This window comes from Bubalus kerabau, chromosome 23 (genome assembly GCF_029407905.1).
Source record: "Bubalus kerabau isolate K-KA32 ecotype Philippines breed swamp buffalo chromosome 23, PCC_UOA_SB_1v2, whole genome shotgun sequence".
In the NCBI taxonomy this organism is placed as follows: Eukaryota; Metazoa; Chordata; class Mammalia; order Artiodactyla; family Bovidae; genus Bubalus; species Bubalus kerabau.
In genome coordinates this window covers 27431770-27447422 of record NC_073646.1, presented here as the reverse complement: position 1 = coordinate 27447422, position 15653 = coordinate 27431770, and the positions used below count along the sequence as shown (strand labels likewise).

Here is a 15653-nt window from a genome sequence, read left to right as displayed (position 1 = left end):
ACTAGATGGACGTGAGTTTGAGTGAAGTCCAGTAGTTGGTGATGGACAGGGAGGCCTGGTGTGCTGCAGTTCATGGGGTCACAAAGAGTCGGACACGACTGAGCAACTGAACTGAACTGAACTGTAATCTCACCAAGAACCAGAAATATCTATTTTATTTTTTGCATGACTTGCTTTGTTTTCTCAGAATATTAGAAGCCAGAAGGAGAATTCATTGAGCTTTGGCAGCTTTTTAGGTAAAGGATTGTACTAAAGTTATTTTTGTATTATTGGTATAGTAATTATCCAAATGGATGGAAGATTTCAAGGGCTAGACCAAGTCTTGCATTTTTAAATTCCAATCTAATTCCAAAGGATGACAGGCCCATTGGGGGAAAGGTAGAAGATGCAAAAGAACTGTGTTTGTGGCCTATCTGAGGCAACAGTTCTGTGATGCTCTGGATACAATAATTAAAATAGAACCAAAAAAATCCATAATCTTTTCTGACAGTTCATTTATCCTCTCCTGTCTTTTTCACTTATTACTACTTTCGAGATGTGGTGAATTGCACCTTGCTGAGCGCCAAATAGTTTTGTAATCTGTAATTATACAGATGAATCTGTGTAATTCTTCTGTTGTTTATTCAGTCACTAAGTCATGTTCGACTCTTTGCAATTCCATGAACTGCAATAAACCAGGCTTCCCTGGCCTTTCCTACCTCCTTGAATTTGCTCAAACTCATGTCCATTGAGTGATGCCATCTAACCATTTCTTCCTCTGTCACCTGCTTCTCCTCTTGCCCTCAGTCTTTCCTGGCATAAGGGTCTTTTCTAATGAGTTGGCTCTTCGCATCAGGTGGCCAAAGTATTGGAGCTTCAGCCTCAGCATCAGTCTTTCCAATGAGTATTTAGAGTTGATTTCCTTTAGGATTTGACTGGTTTGATCTCCTTGCAGATCAAGGGACTCTCAAGAGTCTTCTCCAGCACCACAGTTCAAAAGCATCAATTCTTTGGCACTCAGCCTTCTTTATGGTCTATGGTCTCATATCCCTACATGACTACTGGAAAAACCATAGCTTTGAACTATATAGACCTTTGTCAGAAAAGTGATGTCTCTGCTTTTAAAATGCTGTCTAGGTTTGTCACAACTTTTCTTCCAAGGAGAAATTGTCTTTTAATTTCGTGGCTGCGGTCACTGTCCCTAGTGATTTTGGAGCCCAAGAAAATATTGTCATTGTTTCCATTGTTTCCCCATCTATTTGCCATGAAGTGATGGGACTGGATGCCATGATCTTCGTTTTTTGAATGTTGAGTTTTAAGCCAGCATTTTCACTCTCCTCTTTCACCTTCATCAAGAGGCTCTTTAGTTCCTCTTTGCTTTCTGCCATTAAAGTGGTGTCATCTGCGTATCTGAGGTCATTGATATTTCTCCAGACAATCTTGATTCCAGTTTGTGAATCATCCAGCCCGGCATTTCGCATGATGTACTTTGCATATAAGTTAAATAAACAGGGTGACCATGTACAGGCTTGACATACTCCTTTCCCAATTTTGAATCAGTTCATTGTTCCATGTCTGGCTTTGTTTCTTCTTGTCCTGCATACAGGTTTCTCAGGAGGCAGGTAAGGTGGTCTGGTATTCCCATCTCTTTAAGAATTTTCCACAGTTTGTTGTGACACAGTCAAAGGCTTTAACATAGTCAATGAAGCAAAAGTAGATGATTTTTGGAATTCCTTTTTCTAAGATCCAGCCAGATCTTAGTTGTGGCACACAGAACCTCCCATCTTTGTTGTACCGTGTGGGATCTAGCTCCCCAACCAGGGATCAAACTCGGGCCCTCTGCATTGGGGAGCACAGAGTCTTAGCCACTGGACCACCAGGGAAGCCCCTAGGTAAATATTAAATGAATTGATCCTTCACCTCTTAACATTTCTTACATGTTTTCCATTTATTTTCCTCTACATCCTGAGAGATGTTTAAAAACCTTTTCCACCCATACATTCTTTTGATTAATTTTTTCATTTGGGCAATCCAATTTGCAATTTCCAAATTATAATTTATAATTTTCAATTACAAGAGACATTGTGACGCACTGTCTTCCTAGAAGCGTCTGCTGGTTTCATGGTGTATTATCTTATTTGTTTCTGAAACCATTTACATCAGATTGGGACTTGAACCCAGCAAAAACCCAGTTTGGGACTTAAATCCACAATTTTTTAATTAGAATCACTCACCCGATGTCTGGGACTTACTGAGGGTCAGGTTCTTTGTGTCTCAGTGCAGAAGGAATTTAGCGAGAGGCAAAGTGATAGCAAAGAAGTAGATTTATTAATATAAAACGGTTTTAAGAGATGCAAGTGGGCAAGTGAGGGAGCTCTGCCCCTAGGATTGAGTGGAAGACAATTTATAATGAAAAAAAGGGAAGGGGAGAAGACCGCCTTCTTCAGGTAGACGGAGATGCCGATGTAAGGCATACGTCATTAGGTCCTTGTTTTTATTAGGCAGGAAAGTGTCTGACCCTATGAAGTCAAACTAGGATTATCTTGTTAGTAGAAGAATGGTGACATTTCTTCCAATTAGTGGCCTGGGGCATATCTTGCGGGTTTGTTTATGGTTTTATAATTAAGCAAGCTTGCTTCATTGAATAATGTTCCAATAGCTTTCTTGCTGCTGCTACTAAGTCGCTTCAGTCATGTCCAACTCTGTGCAACCCCATAGACGGCAGCCCACCGGGCTCCTCTGTCTGAGATTCTCCAGGCAAGAATACTGGAGTGGGTTGCCATTTCCTTCCCCCAGTAGCTTTCTTGAGCTATCATTAACTTACAATGCCCTCCCAAACTTTCCTAGGTTTCCTCCTCTATCTATAGTCCCTACTGGGACTTCTACAACTACTTGTTTAACTATCCAATTCTATCCCTATCATTTCCTCCAGGGTTGGTTGTTTTATCTCTTCATCTTAATCCTTTCTTGGTGCCCCTGAAAATCAGTAAGAAGAGGCACGCATGGTTCTACCTGGTGGCTGAGCAGGTTTAGTTCCCCAGTGGGCCTTTCCCTGGACAGTCTGCAAGCTCTGTGTGCAGGTGCGTTAACTGATTAAAATGTGTCACTTAGACCTGAGAGGCTGGTTCCCCTCCCCACCCCACCCCTTGGCAATGCCTGCAGACATCTCCTCACAACTAGAGATGCTGCAAAATATTCCAAAGTGTACAGGAACATGAAACGCTATCTGACCCAGGGACTTCCCTGGTGGTCCAATGGCTAAGACTCCTCGCTCCCAATGCAGTGGACTCGCCTTCAATCCCTGGTCCGGCAACTAGATCCCCCATGACATGTGGTGTGGCCAAAAAAACAGATAGGGAATCAAAATATCTAAGATGCTCACAGGAGACTGATTACATATGCAGGTCTTGGTTTTGGGGAAAGAAGTTTCTGGAGAATGCTGGAAGTGTATAGAAGCCTGCAGCAGGTTGCAGAGTGATGGGGAGAGGAGCAAATGTAGCCTGCTAGGACAGACGGGACCTTCCAGAAGTTTAGCTGTGAAGATTTGACCTTGATTATAGAGGAAATCGTCTGTTTTTGGTGATATTGTGAATGGTATTAATCTGACAAGCACATGCCTGCTGTGAAACATCTAGAAATGCTGCATAAAATCAAGCAAACATCCTTTACAAAGCACAGCTGAGTTTCAAGAAACTAAGGGGAACCTCCGGAGCCACACACAAAGAGGAAATCGAAAACCAGAGCTGGGGGAACTCATGGACAGTTGCAGATATTGGCAAAAAGAAGGAGTTTGGGGTTCACCTCCACCTATATTTTGGAGAAGAAGATTTACCTGGGGCACTGAAAACTGAGACCCTAATATTCAGCTCAGTCCCTTAAAAGGTGACACTCTCAGTGAAAATGCAGACTAGAAAAAAAAAAAAAGCAAAACACCCTTCTATCAGCCCAGGGAACACAAAAGAAACTGGTGGGTCACACCCTGAGAACTGGTGGCAATGGAAAGGCTCCCCGAGAGTTCATAAGCAAAGGTGTGCCTTCATTTAAATCTGGGGTTCAAATTTATACGATTTGTATAGTCTCGGAAGCCCAAATAAAAATGAACAAATAATGTGGCCCAGGCTTGGTGACTCCCCTGAAGCATCCTTGGCTGGAGCAAACAGAGAAGCTCTCTAAAGAGACACCCTGGAGCTGGTCACATGGATTTCCACGGATAAGGCCCTGCTGAAGCTGAGTTCATAGCCCCAACTTAGAAAACATAAGAGGAATCCAGCTGTCATGAATGAGAGTGAGCAGACACTCTAGAACTTGACTCAAGACTACAGAGTTGTTAGGTAAAGGACCACTCAGGAAGTACACTTTATTTTTATGGTTTTGTTCATTTGTTTTTAATTCTTGGCCATGTAGCATGTGGGATCTTAGTTCCCTGACTAGGAATCGAACCCGCATCCCTTGGGAAGCACAGAGTCTTAACCATTGGACCACCAGGGAAGTCCTGAAGAAGTACATTTTAAATCCTGAAAGGTGTAAAGGAAGGACTCAACATGAGAAAGTAACAAGACAGTGTTAAAAATGAAGAGAGGTTCAAAATAAAGAGGAGAAAGGAGGACTTCCCTGGTGGTCCAGTGGTTAAGACTTCAGGTTTCCAAGGCAGGGGACATGAGTTTTATCCCTGGTCGGGGAACAAGGATCCCATGTGCCATGGAGCACAGCCAAAAAAAAAAGGAAAAAGAGAAAGAGTAAAATGAATGCATCTATTAATCCATCTATCTATACAGTCATGCCCATTTCCCTTTCTTTGGGCTTCTGCTATATTTTAGATCCTGCTTTGGGTCTGGGGACATAAAGGAGATTTTTGGGGACAGCAAGTTGGACTCTGCCTCAGGGAGATGCCATTCATCCACACGTGAGTATATGAGTCCATTTTTCATTTTATTGTATCTTTAGACGTCACAGCTAGGAGAGCTCCAAAAGAGCATTGGTTTAACTTTCAACTCTTTGTGTGTCACAAGAAAGAATGTGAGGCCCAGTAATACAAAAATTACTTTTCTCCAAGTGGGCGGGTGATAGAGCAGATCGGAGCACTGGGGCCTTGTCCCTCAGCTGAGCCCTTGGTACACAGGCATCTAAGCTCTGAGCTTTCGGTTCCCTGGGGGACCATTCACACCTCGCGGGCGGAGTCCCCACAACACAGTCTGGTTAGCTGATGGTGACAAGAAGTGACACTGTTAGCCAATCATGAGTGACAGAGATGTGACTGATCTTGTATCACCCTGTCTTCCGGTCTTATCTCGCCTCCCTCCACCCCCACGCCTGCTACTAGAGAGACTGAGAGCTCCCTGAGGGCGGGGTCCAGTCTGATTCCTCCACCCCGTGGGCCAGGCTGGGAGGAACACAGACAGGATGAGCCTGAGGTGGGAGAAGAGGGGAGGGTCCCTCAGCCTCAGGTGGCAGGGGAGGAGGGGGTGTTGATTCCCTGACCGCTCCTCCAACTTCTGGCATCCAAGCAGTGAGAAGGGAGGCTCCCCAGCCCTCCAGGCAGGAAGAGCAGAATGTTGGCCTCTACCCCCCAGCATTTCCTGGGTGTGGATGAACTTGGGGGAGGGACTCCTGACCGGCCTTAAGTCGCACAGGATGGTTGCTCCTGGGGCAGGGCTGTTGTCTGGAGGCAGGTCTCAGGATGGCCCTAGACTGTTTGCCACTTTTCTAACACTGCTGACAGGGCGTCCCTGGTGGCTCAGCAGTAAAGAACCCACCTGCCAAAGCAGGATTGATCCCTGGGTCGATCCGTGGGTTGGGAAGATACCCCTGGAGAAGAAAATGGCAAGAGTTTTCCAGTACTCTTACCTGGGAAATCCCATGGGCAGAGGAGCCTGGTGGGCTACAGTCCATGGAGTGGCAAAGAGTCGGACAGGATTTATCAACTCAACAACACTGTTGATCCTTTTAACAAAGAAAGGGCAAATATCTAGGTCAATGCCTCCAGCAGGAAATCAAGTCTACTTAGAACTTGATATCTTTGTTTACATTGTATTTATTTCCATGTTTAACCTTCTATTTCTGGCCAGTGGTACTTGATTTTTCATTTACAGAAATGATACACAACAGATTCCTTGTAAAATAAATTTATTAAGCAAACAGTAAGCCATGTGTAAAGAAAAATATAAAGTACAGGTGGTCGACTGATATGGCAGAAATCCTAACATTCAGGACTGAGGTTTGAGACGTCAGATCCCAGGGAATGGAAATTCCTTAGCCTGCCCCCACCCCACCCCCAACTCCTGGCTCCATGCCCAAAGGGGAGGTCAGCTGATACAGATATGGGGGCTCCATTTTTGTGGGGTGGAGCATTATAAGTAAGCCCGTCTTGGGGCAGCTCTGGCTAGCAAGCTGGGAGGGAAGATGGCCAGGGACGCTGTTTTAGGAGCTGCCTTGTTCCAGGAGAGCGTTCCTTCTGCATTGGATCAAACTCAGCTCTCCTTGGATCGGGAGGGGTAAGATCCAGAGGGCTAAGATGAGATGCCTCAAGAGGACTTGCTGCCTGCTGGCCTTTTTCAGACTGCAGATCCCACTGCAGGCAAGAGAGGGCCTCCTGTCACCACACCAGCTGGGGGCCAAAGCCACAGTTTGTATCTAATAAGATGCTCTGTTGGATGTTGACCTCTCTGTATGTGTTTCTCTGGTGGGATGATGGGGGCCTGGGAAGCTGAATTCCTGTCTCTCCTGCTAGTGGCTGGCACTCGTCATCACCACAGTCTGTTCTTCAGCATCTATGGGACCCTTCACTCCAGGGTCGGCAGAAGAAGGGTGGACGCCGCTGTGTTGACGCTATTTCCTTCCTGTCTGGTACCTTGAGTTCTTAATCCGAAGTGTGATCTTGGCAGCTTCTGATGCAGTGTTAGCCACTCAGTTGTATCAGACCCTTGGCAGCCACATGGACTGTAGCCCGCCAGGCTCCTCTGTCCATGGGATTTCCCAGGCAAGAATGCTGGAGTGGGTTGTCATTTCCTTCTGCAGGGGTTCTTTCCAACCCTGGGATCGAACCTGGGTCTCCCACATCACAGGCAGATTCTTTACTGCCTGAGTCACCAGAGACAGCTCCAAATCCAGTTCTCTGCGCCACAGCCCCCAGCAGCTAAGCAAAGACACCACTGAGTTCCTGCGGAAGCACAGGCTCTGTCCACATCCAGGCCTCCCAGGCCCAGATCCAGGGGAACCGAAATCCACAAGTAAAAGGCCTGGTATGGGCATTCCTCTAAGGGGACCTCAGGTGTCAGCTCAAGTTCTTGGGAGCCTCAGGATCTTAAGATCCCTCTGAGGTTGGGCCTCTCCCCAGGGTCTCTGGAAGGCCAGTCCTCCAGGCAGGCCCTGGGGATTCATAAACCCACGCTGCTTCGGCCTTCACGCCTCCAGAATGCTGAGATCTGCTCCAGGGTGACCCGAGGCTGCAGGCCCCACTCAAGATCAGGGCTTCCTGGCCGCACCCTCCGAGCCTGGGGACTCCCAGGATATGCACTGGCTTCTGGCCTCTGTTCAGGCTCAGCCCAGCTCACCAGGCCTGGGGCCTGGGGCCTCTCCTCCCAGACCTGGGGCCCCCAGAAGGTGCTCCGGGTTCGGGCATTGGGTGGGGTCTGGGGGACCAGGCTGCTGGGAGGGGAGTGTGGGGCTGAGGGGGCGGGTGGGGCTGTCGCTTGTGCCTCCAAGGTGCCCCCCTGGGCAGGCGGGTCTGGGGCACGGTCCGTCAGCAGGGGGACCTCCGAGCCATACCAGTCCTCAGAGCGCTCTCGGGGCGTGCCTATGGGCTCGATCCACAGCTCTCCTCCAGGGCGCCACACGAGGGTGGGTGCGCGGATGCTGGGGTCCGGCTGGAGGGAGCGGCGAAACAGGCGTTCGGCCAACACAGCTGTGGCCAGGAGGAAGACAGCGGCCAGTGTGGCCAGGGCCACCATGATGGGGATGCAGGGTCCGCAGGGCAGTGGGGCCCATGAGGAGGCCTCCGTCTGCACTGAGGGTGGCTCTGGGGTTGGAGGCATCTGAGGAGAAAGCAGTCAGGAGAGGAAGTGCCTGAGACAAGGTTGATACCACCAGGAGAGACAGAGGGGGGCCGCAGGTGTGTGAACACGGGGAGGAGAGAGACAGAGGGGAGCCGGGCTCCCAGACATCTGGGTGAGAAACAGACCCACGCACACAGAGGAGCCCGGAGACCCAGAAAGGGTAGGAAGGAGCCAGACGGCCAGAGAGACAGGGCCCACCTGGGTCTACAGCTACGCCCTCCTGCTCAGAATCCCCAGGCCCTTCCTGGAAGCTGTATTTTCCTCCCAGACTTTAGGGTGCCTCAGATCAAACTCAAAGGGCCCTGAGGGCTCCTCTCCTCCCGCCTCAGCCCCGCTTGGGTCTTGCCTGGAAGAGGAAGTGCCGGGTGAGGAAGTGAGACCTATCCCAGCTCTGCCCCTGTGTGTGGGCCCAGCTCCGGCACCCTGGGTGCTCCTTGGCCTTCACAACCCTCCTTGGAGCTGGTCTTGCTCTTTGCAGGCTCCCCTGGGTTTGCTGTTGTGCCAGGTCTCAGGTGCCACCTCTACCCCTGTCCCCACCTCTCCGGCTTTGCCCAGTCTTGCCCGACCCCGTCTCCCTTGTTTGTCTCTGCTCACCTTCTGGCGGTCCCCCTGGTCCCCCATCTTCAGGGGCCTCCTGTGCTCCTCACCTCAGGCGGTGGGTCCTGGTCTCCTGATTCTCCGTCGGAGCCGCTCTTCCCTGTGTGAGCAGAGGGTGCTGGACAGTTGCCTCACATGAGGGCGGAAGGGAGGGCACCACCTGTTGCTGGGCAACCGTGCCCTGGATCCCCCAGCCCCTGCAGAGCGTTTCCCAGGCAACCTGCTGGGGGGATGTGGTCACTGCGGCGGGGAGGCGTTTCCTGGCAAGGGGTGGGGCCGGAATGGGCAGTAGCTCTGCCGAACTCGGTGTCACCCCATAGCCAGCCCCCAGACCTCAGAACACATACGCAGAAGCCAAGAAAGAGAGACAGAGCCCATCCCAACCACCAAGGTGGCCCCCTCTACTTGCTCCCAGGTGGCTGCCATGGCCCTGCCCTGCCCTGCCCACTGGGCCCTCCCCCAGTCCCGTTCTTGCTATCTGCCCCCACCCCCTCCTGCTTGCCCCCCCTTCTCCGTGTTTTTCATGGACATATATCTCCTTTTCTTCAGACCATGTAGCCCCAATTTCGTTGGAAAATAGCTATGAGGTGAGGCTCAGGTAGCAAAAATGGCAGGCTTCTGGGAAGGATCCAGGTTAAAAAATGTGCTTAGGCCTGTCTCCAAGATCACCGTGGACGGTGACTGCAGCCATGAAAATAAAAGATGCTTGCTCCTATGACAAACCTCAACAGCATACTAAAAAGCAGAGAAGTCATTTTGCTGACAAATGTCTGTATACTGTTTTTCTAGTAGTCATGTAGGGATGTGAGGCCATAGACCATAAAGAAGGCTGAGCACCAAAGAATTGATGCTTTCGAACTGTGGTGCTGGAGAAGACTCTTGAGAGTCCCTTGGACTGCAAGGAGATTAAACCAGTCAAATCCTAAAGGAAATCAGCCCTGAATATTCACTGAAGGACTGATGCTGCGGCTGAAGCTCCAGTACTTTGGCCACCTGATGGGAAGAGCTGACTCATTGGAAAGACCCTGATGCTTGGAAAGATTGAAGGCAGGAGGAGAAGGGGGTGACAGAGGATGAGATGGTTGGGTGGCATCTCCAATTTAATGGACATGAGTTTGAGCAAATTCCAGGAGATTGTGAAGGACAAGGAAGTCTATGGGGTCACAAAGAGTCGAACACGACTGAGCAACTGAGCAACAACCACCAAGATGGTGAACATTTGCCATCTCGGCTCCTTTCCCTTAGCACTGAGGGTCAAGGAGAGCATCATCAGTTCCTGGACTTTGAGCCTTTCACAGATTGTCTAGTTCGACTCCCTCAATGACAGAGGACAGATAAGCCCTAAACAAGTTACATGTTGTGCCCTAAGTCTTACGCCTCACTTCCATCGGAGGACGGGGGGATTATAGATATAAATCCCTTCTCTGGCAAACAACCTGTATACAGCACAACACTTCCTAGGAATACATATTTCATTTTGCAAAATGACAGCCATTTAAGGTGAAGGGCTGCCAAAAATCTGTTGAAATTTTAGTGTATTACAAAAGATGGTCACAAAGGCAGCCTGACTCAGACTTCTTTGTCCTCGTGGTTTTGAGGGAAGGGCCAGAAGGAGTACAAAATGTGGCAGGGATGAGAGTAGGAGGAAAGAGAGTCCCAAGGCTCTGTGCCTTATGACCTGTGTGAAACCCAATGAGATTAGAATTGGATGAGACTATAAACCTTAAAATAAAACCTGAACTTAATGCCACTGAATTGGTTATGTACAAATGATTAAGATGGTAAATTTTATGTTACACGTATTCATGGCATTAAAAAGGTTTTCTTTTTAAAATATATTCCAAGTAAATAAAATCTGAAAATTGTTTTATCTGTTTTCTTGTAAATAATCTGTGTTTTAAAAAAAAACACTTTATTGTTTAATCGTTGTGTTCGCCTCTTTGTGACTCCATGAACTGTAGCCCGCCAGGCTCCTCTGTCCATGGAATTCTCCAGGCAAGAATACTAGAGTGAGGTGCCATTTCCTCCTCCAGGGGATTTTCCCAGACCCAGGGCCTGAACCTGCAGCTCCTGCTTGGCAGGCGGATTGTTTACCACTGAGCCACCTGGGAAGCCCACTAGAAGAGTAAACATTATTAAAAACCAGAAAAAACAGGTATGTTTTTGTTTGTTTGTTTGTTCTCAGGGTATCAAACTGGCTGTTTTGATTCTTAACTGTTTTTCATCACTTACAGAAAGGCTTAACTTTCTTTTAACTGGTTCCTCAAGAAATTAAATATAGAATTACCATATGTCCAGCAATGTTATGTCTATGTATGTGCACAAGAATTGAAAGCAGGGGCTTCCCTGGTGGTCTGGTGGCTAAGATTCTTTGTTCCCAATGCAGGGGGCCCAGTTTCAATCCCTGGTCAGGGAACTAGATCTCACATGCCACAACTAAGACCTGGGACAACCAAATAAATATTTTAACAAATAATAGTAAATTTTAAAAAAGGAATTAAAAGCAGAAACTCAAACACATTTTCACACTAATGCTGATAGCAGCATTATTCACAATAGCTAAAAGAAATAACTCAAATGAATTCACACGTCTATTGATGGGTGAACGGATAAACAAAATGTTTATATTAAAAATATTGTTTATATTATATGTAACATATTATTTAGGCCTAAAATGGAAGGATCTTTTGAAACATACTACATCATGGGTGAACCTTGAAAACATCATGCCAAGTGAAATAAGCCAGACACGAAAGGACAAACACTATATGATTCCACACATGTGAGGCCCTTAGGGTAGTCAAACTTTGATAGATAGAAAGAGTCCTGGTGGTTGCCAGGGGCTGGGAGGAGGGGGAATGAAGAGTTTGTGTTTAATGGGTCTAGAATTTCAGTTTGAGGAGATGAAAAAGTTCTGCAGGTTGAGGATGGTGATGTTCGCACAGCAACACGGTTGTCCTTGATGCCACTGCAATGTACACTTAAAAGCTGTTAAAATGGGGACTCCCCTGGCAGTCCAGTGGTTAGGAGTTGGTGCTTCCACTCCAAGTGGCACAGGTTTGATCCCTGGCCAGGAAACTAAGATCCCTTGTAAACCGTGCAATTGGGCAAATAAATACATAAAGTTTCCAGCCATTGATATTAAAACAAACAAAAAAAGGGACTTCCCTAGTGGTCCAGTAGCTCAGACTCTGTGCTCCCAATGCAGGAAGCCCCAGCTCAATCCCTGGTCAGGGAACTAGCTCCTGCATGCCGCAATGAAGACAGAAGATTCTGCATGCTATGACCTGTTAAATAAATATTTAACAAAAACCAAAAACAGTTCTCTGCAGCCCTAACCAGAAGCCCCATCTGGAGGTAACTGGACCTGATGGATCTTGAAGGAGCAATCAGTTGAGCTGAGTATGTGTGGGGCTCCTGCCCATGTGGTGGCTTTTGTGGGCCCTATTTTTCTGCCATGGTGCCCCTAAGAAAGTCAATGAGGTATATTGTAGTCTGCGGCTTTCAGTGGTCAATACCTGAACCTACATCTTCTGATGCATTGCAGCCCACCAGATGTTTCCAGGAGAAGGGAGGGCTGAAGAGGCTCCCACAACTTTCCCCAACTCTTATGTGTACTGAGCCTGACCATACTTAGCCTTATTCTGGTGAAGGCGGACTCTCTTAAGAAAACATCAAACTTCATGTCCTTTACAACATACCTGGCCATCCCTGCCCCATTCATCAGAAAGGAATATTAACTCTATGGGTCATTAGTCACCTGAGATCCAACTGGAGGACTCACTTGTATCCTGGTTCTAGAAAACTCCTCCATCCAAGTTCATCCTTCCTCCAGCTCTCCCATCCTGATGCCAAGGGGTAGCAAATGGCTCTCGGATACATCACTTCACTGCTCACAGCTGCACTGTCTCCATAGAGCAGCACTGGGTGGTCAAAGCTTATTTATTTATGATTGTTTCTATTGAGCTATACAATTCACATATGGTAAATTTCACCCTTTTCAAGCATACAATTCAGTGGTGTGTAGGGTATTCACAAAATTGTGCAATCACCGCCATCTAATTTGAGAACATTTCATCACCCCAGGAGGAAACCCTCTACCCACTCCCCATCGCCTCCTCCCCTCAGTCTCTGGCAATCACTATCTGCTTTCTCTCTGTATGAATTTGTCTGTTGTGAATATTTCATATAAATGCAGTCATATAATTTGTGGCCTTTTGTGTCTTGCCTCTTTCATATCACATACTGTTTTCAAGGTTTGTCCATACTATTGCATGAAGCAATGCTTCCTTCCTTTTTTATAGCTGAATAAATAATATTCCAGCATAGAATATTTAGGTTGTTTTTCCTCTATCTGAAAGTAGAGCATTCCTATGAAACATTTCGTAAACTGAAATGGCATAAAATAAGGAAGTCATTATCTTAGGATGTATCTTACTAATGGATGCAAAAAATAAACAGAGAGGAAGCACAGATGCTCACACACAAGCATTGAAGACTATGGTGACTGAACGCTGAGTATAGTTTCCGGGAAGGAGCTTGACTGAGCCACTTCCAGGCGTGGGGTAAGCCCTGCCTCTATAACCACTCGCTACAAAAGAGACACAGTATTACTCTCGCCTTTTACTGTAAAAGCGAAAATCCTCTTCAGATTTCTTCAGGCTAGTGAAAACAGGTACTAACGTAGGTCTTTCATAAAAGCGAAGTGGCATAAAGCGAACTTTCAAGAAACGTGGGGGATAGCTGTACCACTCTTTGTTCATCCTTTCCTGGGAGGGTTGTTTCCACTCTGGCTATTATAAGTAGAGCTGCTAGAAACATTCAGGTCCAGGTTTTTGTGTGGACATATGTTTTCAGTTTCTCTTCTGTATATACCTAGGAGTAGAATTTCTCAGTCCTATGGTAATTCTTTGTGTAACTTTTTGAGGAACTGCGGGTGGCCAAATTTACAACTGCTGAGTTCATCCATTTCTCTTCATAACTCATGTTCCTCCGGCAATGTCAACTCCACACCTTCCCCATCCACGTTGCGGAGGACCTCAGTGAACCTGGCTCCTGGGCAATATGTGGAGGCCACCAGCCTCAGGCTAGAAGAGCATCATGAGTAGGCATTGGGGAGGACAACCGCGCTCTCATCCTGCTGAGCTTATGCCACCCATCCTGGCTGAAACCCAAGGACTCCTTCTTAAATAATGTTACTGCAATCAGAGTTCTGGGTTTCAGCTTCAAGCGGCCTTCACTGGCAAGTGGGTTCTTTACCACCAAACCACCAGGGAATTACCTGAGCTTCCCATCTTAATTGGAGAAGGAAATGGCAAACCACTCCAGTATTCTTGCCCTGAAAATCCCATGGACAAAGGATAGCCCATGGGATCGTAAGAGTCAGACACGACTTAGAGACTAAACCACCACCCATCTTAATGATTCTGATCAGATCAGTCGCTCAGTTGTGTCCAACTCTTTGCGACCCCAGGACTCCCTGTCCATCACCAACTCCCAGAGTTCACTGAGACTCACGTCCATCGAGTCAGTGATGCCATCCAGCCATCTCATCCTCTGTCATCCCCTTCTCCTCTTGCCCCCAATCCCTCCCAGCATCAGAGTCTTTTCCAATGAGTCAACTCTTCGCATGAGGTGGCCAAAGTACTGGAGTTTCAGCTTTAGCATCATTCCTTCCAAAGAAATCCCAGGGCTGATCTCCTTCAGAATGGACTGGTTGGATCTCCTTGCAGTCCAAGGGAATCTCAAGGGTCTTCTCCAACACCACAGTTCAAAAGCATCAATTCTTTGGCGCTCAGCCTTCTTCACAGTCCAACTCTCACATCCATACATGACCACAGGAAAAACCATAGCCTTGACTAGACGGACCTTTGTTGGCAAATAATTCTGAGGGACTTGGCAATCTTCTTCATTTGTGTTTGAATTTTCATTTTTCACAAATCCTCAACTTGAAGGGCTGTTGCGGTGATAATATTAGATACTTTACATAAAGAGTTGCATTCAGCACTTTCTTCTCATATTATCTTTCAAGACCATGAAGAATCTGCCTCTCCACATTAGGGACCACCTTAAATCTTGGTACCATTAAGGATTGCTCTACACTGACCATCAGATTCCCCAAGCTCTGAGCTTCCCCTTTCTCTTGCTCCACCCACTGGTCCAGCTTATTGACATTTCTATTTCCTGGTGCCCACATCCAGAAATCCATCACTGACTACCCACCCTCCCTGACTCACTCTGCTTCCTCTATAAACTTGACATCATTGTGAATTGCTTCAACCCCTCTCCTTCCAGCCCTTACCAGCCTTTCCCCTTGAACTAATACAACCACTTGTCCTTTGTCCTACTGGAGAAAATCAAACAACCCATCACAGTCAGTGCGTCTAGTCACGGATCTGGGCAACCCTCTCTCCCCTCTGGACAGTGCCTCTTCCAAACCTTTCACTGCTTCTCTAGGGTCCTGCCCAATGCCACCAACCCCCATCAGCCAATAATCTCTTCCTCTCTCCTATGAAGAAAGCTGAGGACTTTGGCAGGAGCCCCAGCTCTCTTCATTGTTGATTCTCAGCTTCCCAGAGTGGAGTTGGCCCCCTTTGCCCCTTATCCCCATCCTAGCAAGGATAGATTAGCCATCATAAATATCATGGTCTGCTCTTGGCTCCATTCATGGCTTGCCTAGGGGGGATAATCATCGGCTGCCTCCTGATCTACCCTGATACTGTCCTCTTGTAATGAAGGTTCTCACTTTGTTTGATGATCAGTTCCCCGCCACTGACCATCCTACCCAGTTCAACTATCTATTCCTCTTATGATACTGCTCCTGGCTATAACTAATTCTGTCTTCTATGTGCCTCAGTTTACTGAGCACATTTTTCTATCTCATTTAATCCTCTAAAATAACACTTTGAGACTTCCCTGGTGGTCCAGTGGCTAAGACTCCGCATTCCCAAAGCAGGGGCCGTGGGTTCCATCCCTGGTCAGAGAACTAGATCCCGAGTGCTGCAACTAAGACCTGGTGCAGCCAAA

General features: G+C 47.4%; 1 protein-coding gene across 2 annotated transcripts; it reads right to left on the bottom strand.

Annotated features, from left to right (window-relative positions):
• Positions 1-6085: 6085 nt before the first annotated feature.
• C23H16orf54 (chromosome 23 C16orf54 homolog) lies at positions 6086-8780 on the bottom strand. 2 transcript variants are annotated; one of them, XM_055561646.1, is made up of 2 exons: positions 8678-8780; positions 6086-8009 (listed from the first exon to the last, which is right to left on the bottom strand). In XM_055561646.1, the coding sequence occupies exon 2, from the start codon at positions 8007-8009 to the stop codon at positions 7353-7355; it is 657 nt and encodes a 218-aa protein (XP_055417621.1). In that variant the 5' UTR covers positions 8678-8780; the 3' UTR covers positions 6086-7352. The 2 variants fall into 2 exon arrangements, with proteins under 2 accessions (XP_055417621.1, XP_055417620.1); XM_055561645.1 differs by having other exon boundaries at positions 8625-8752.
• Between the last annotated feature and the right edge of the window lie 6873 nt (positions 8781-15653).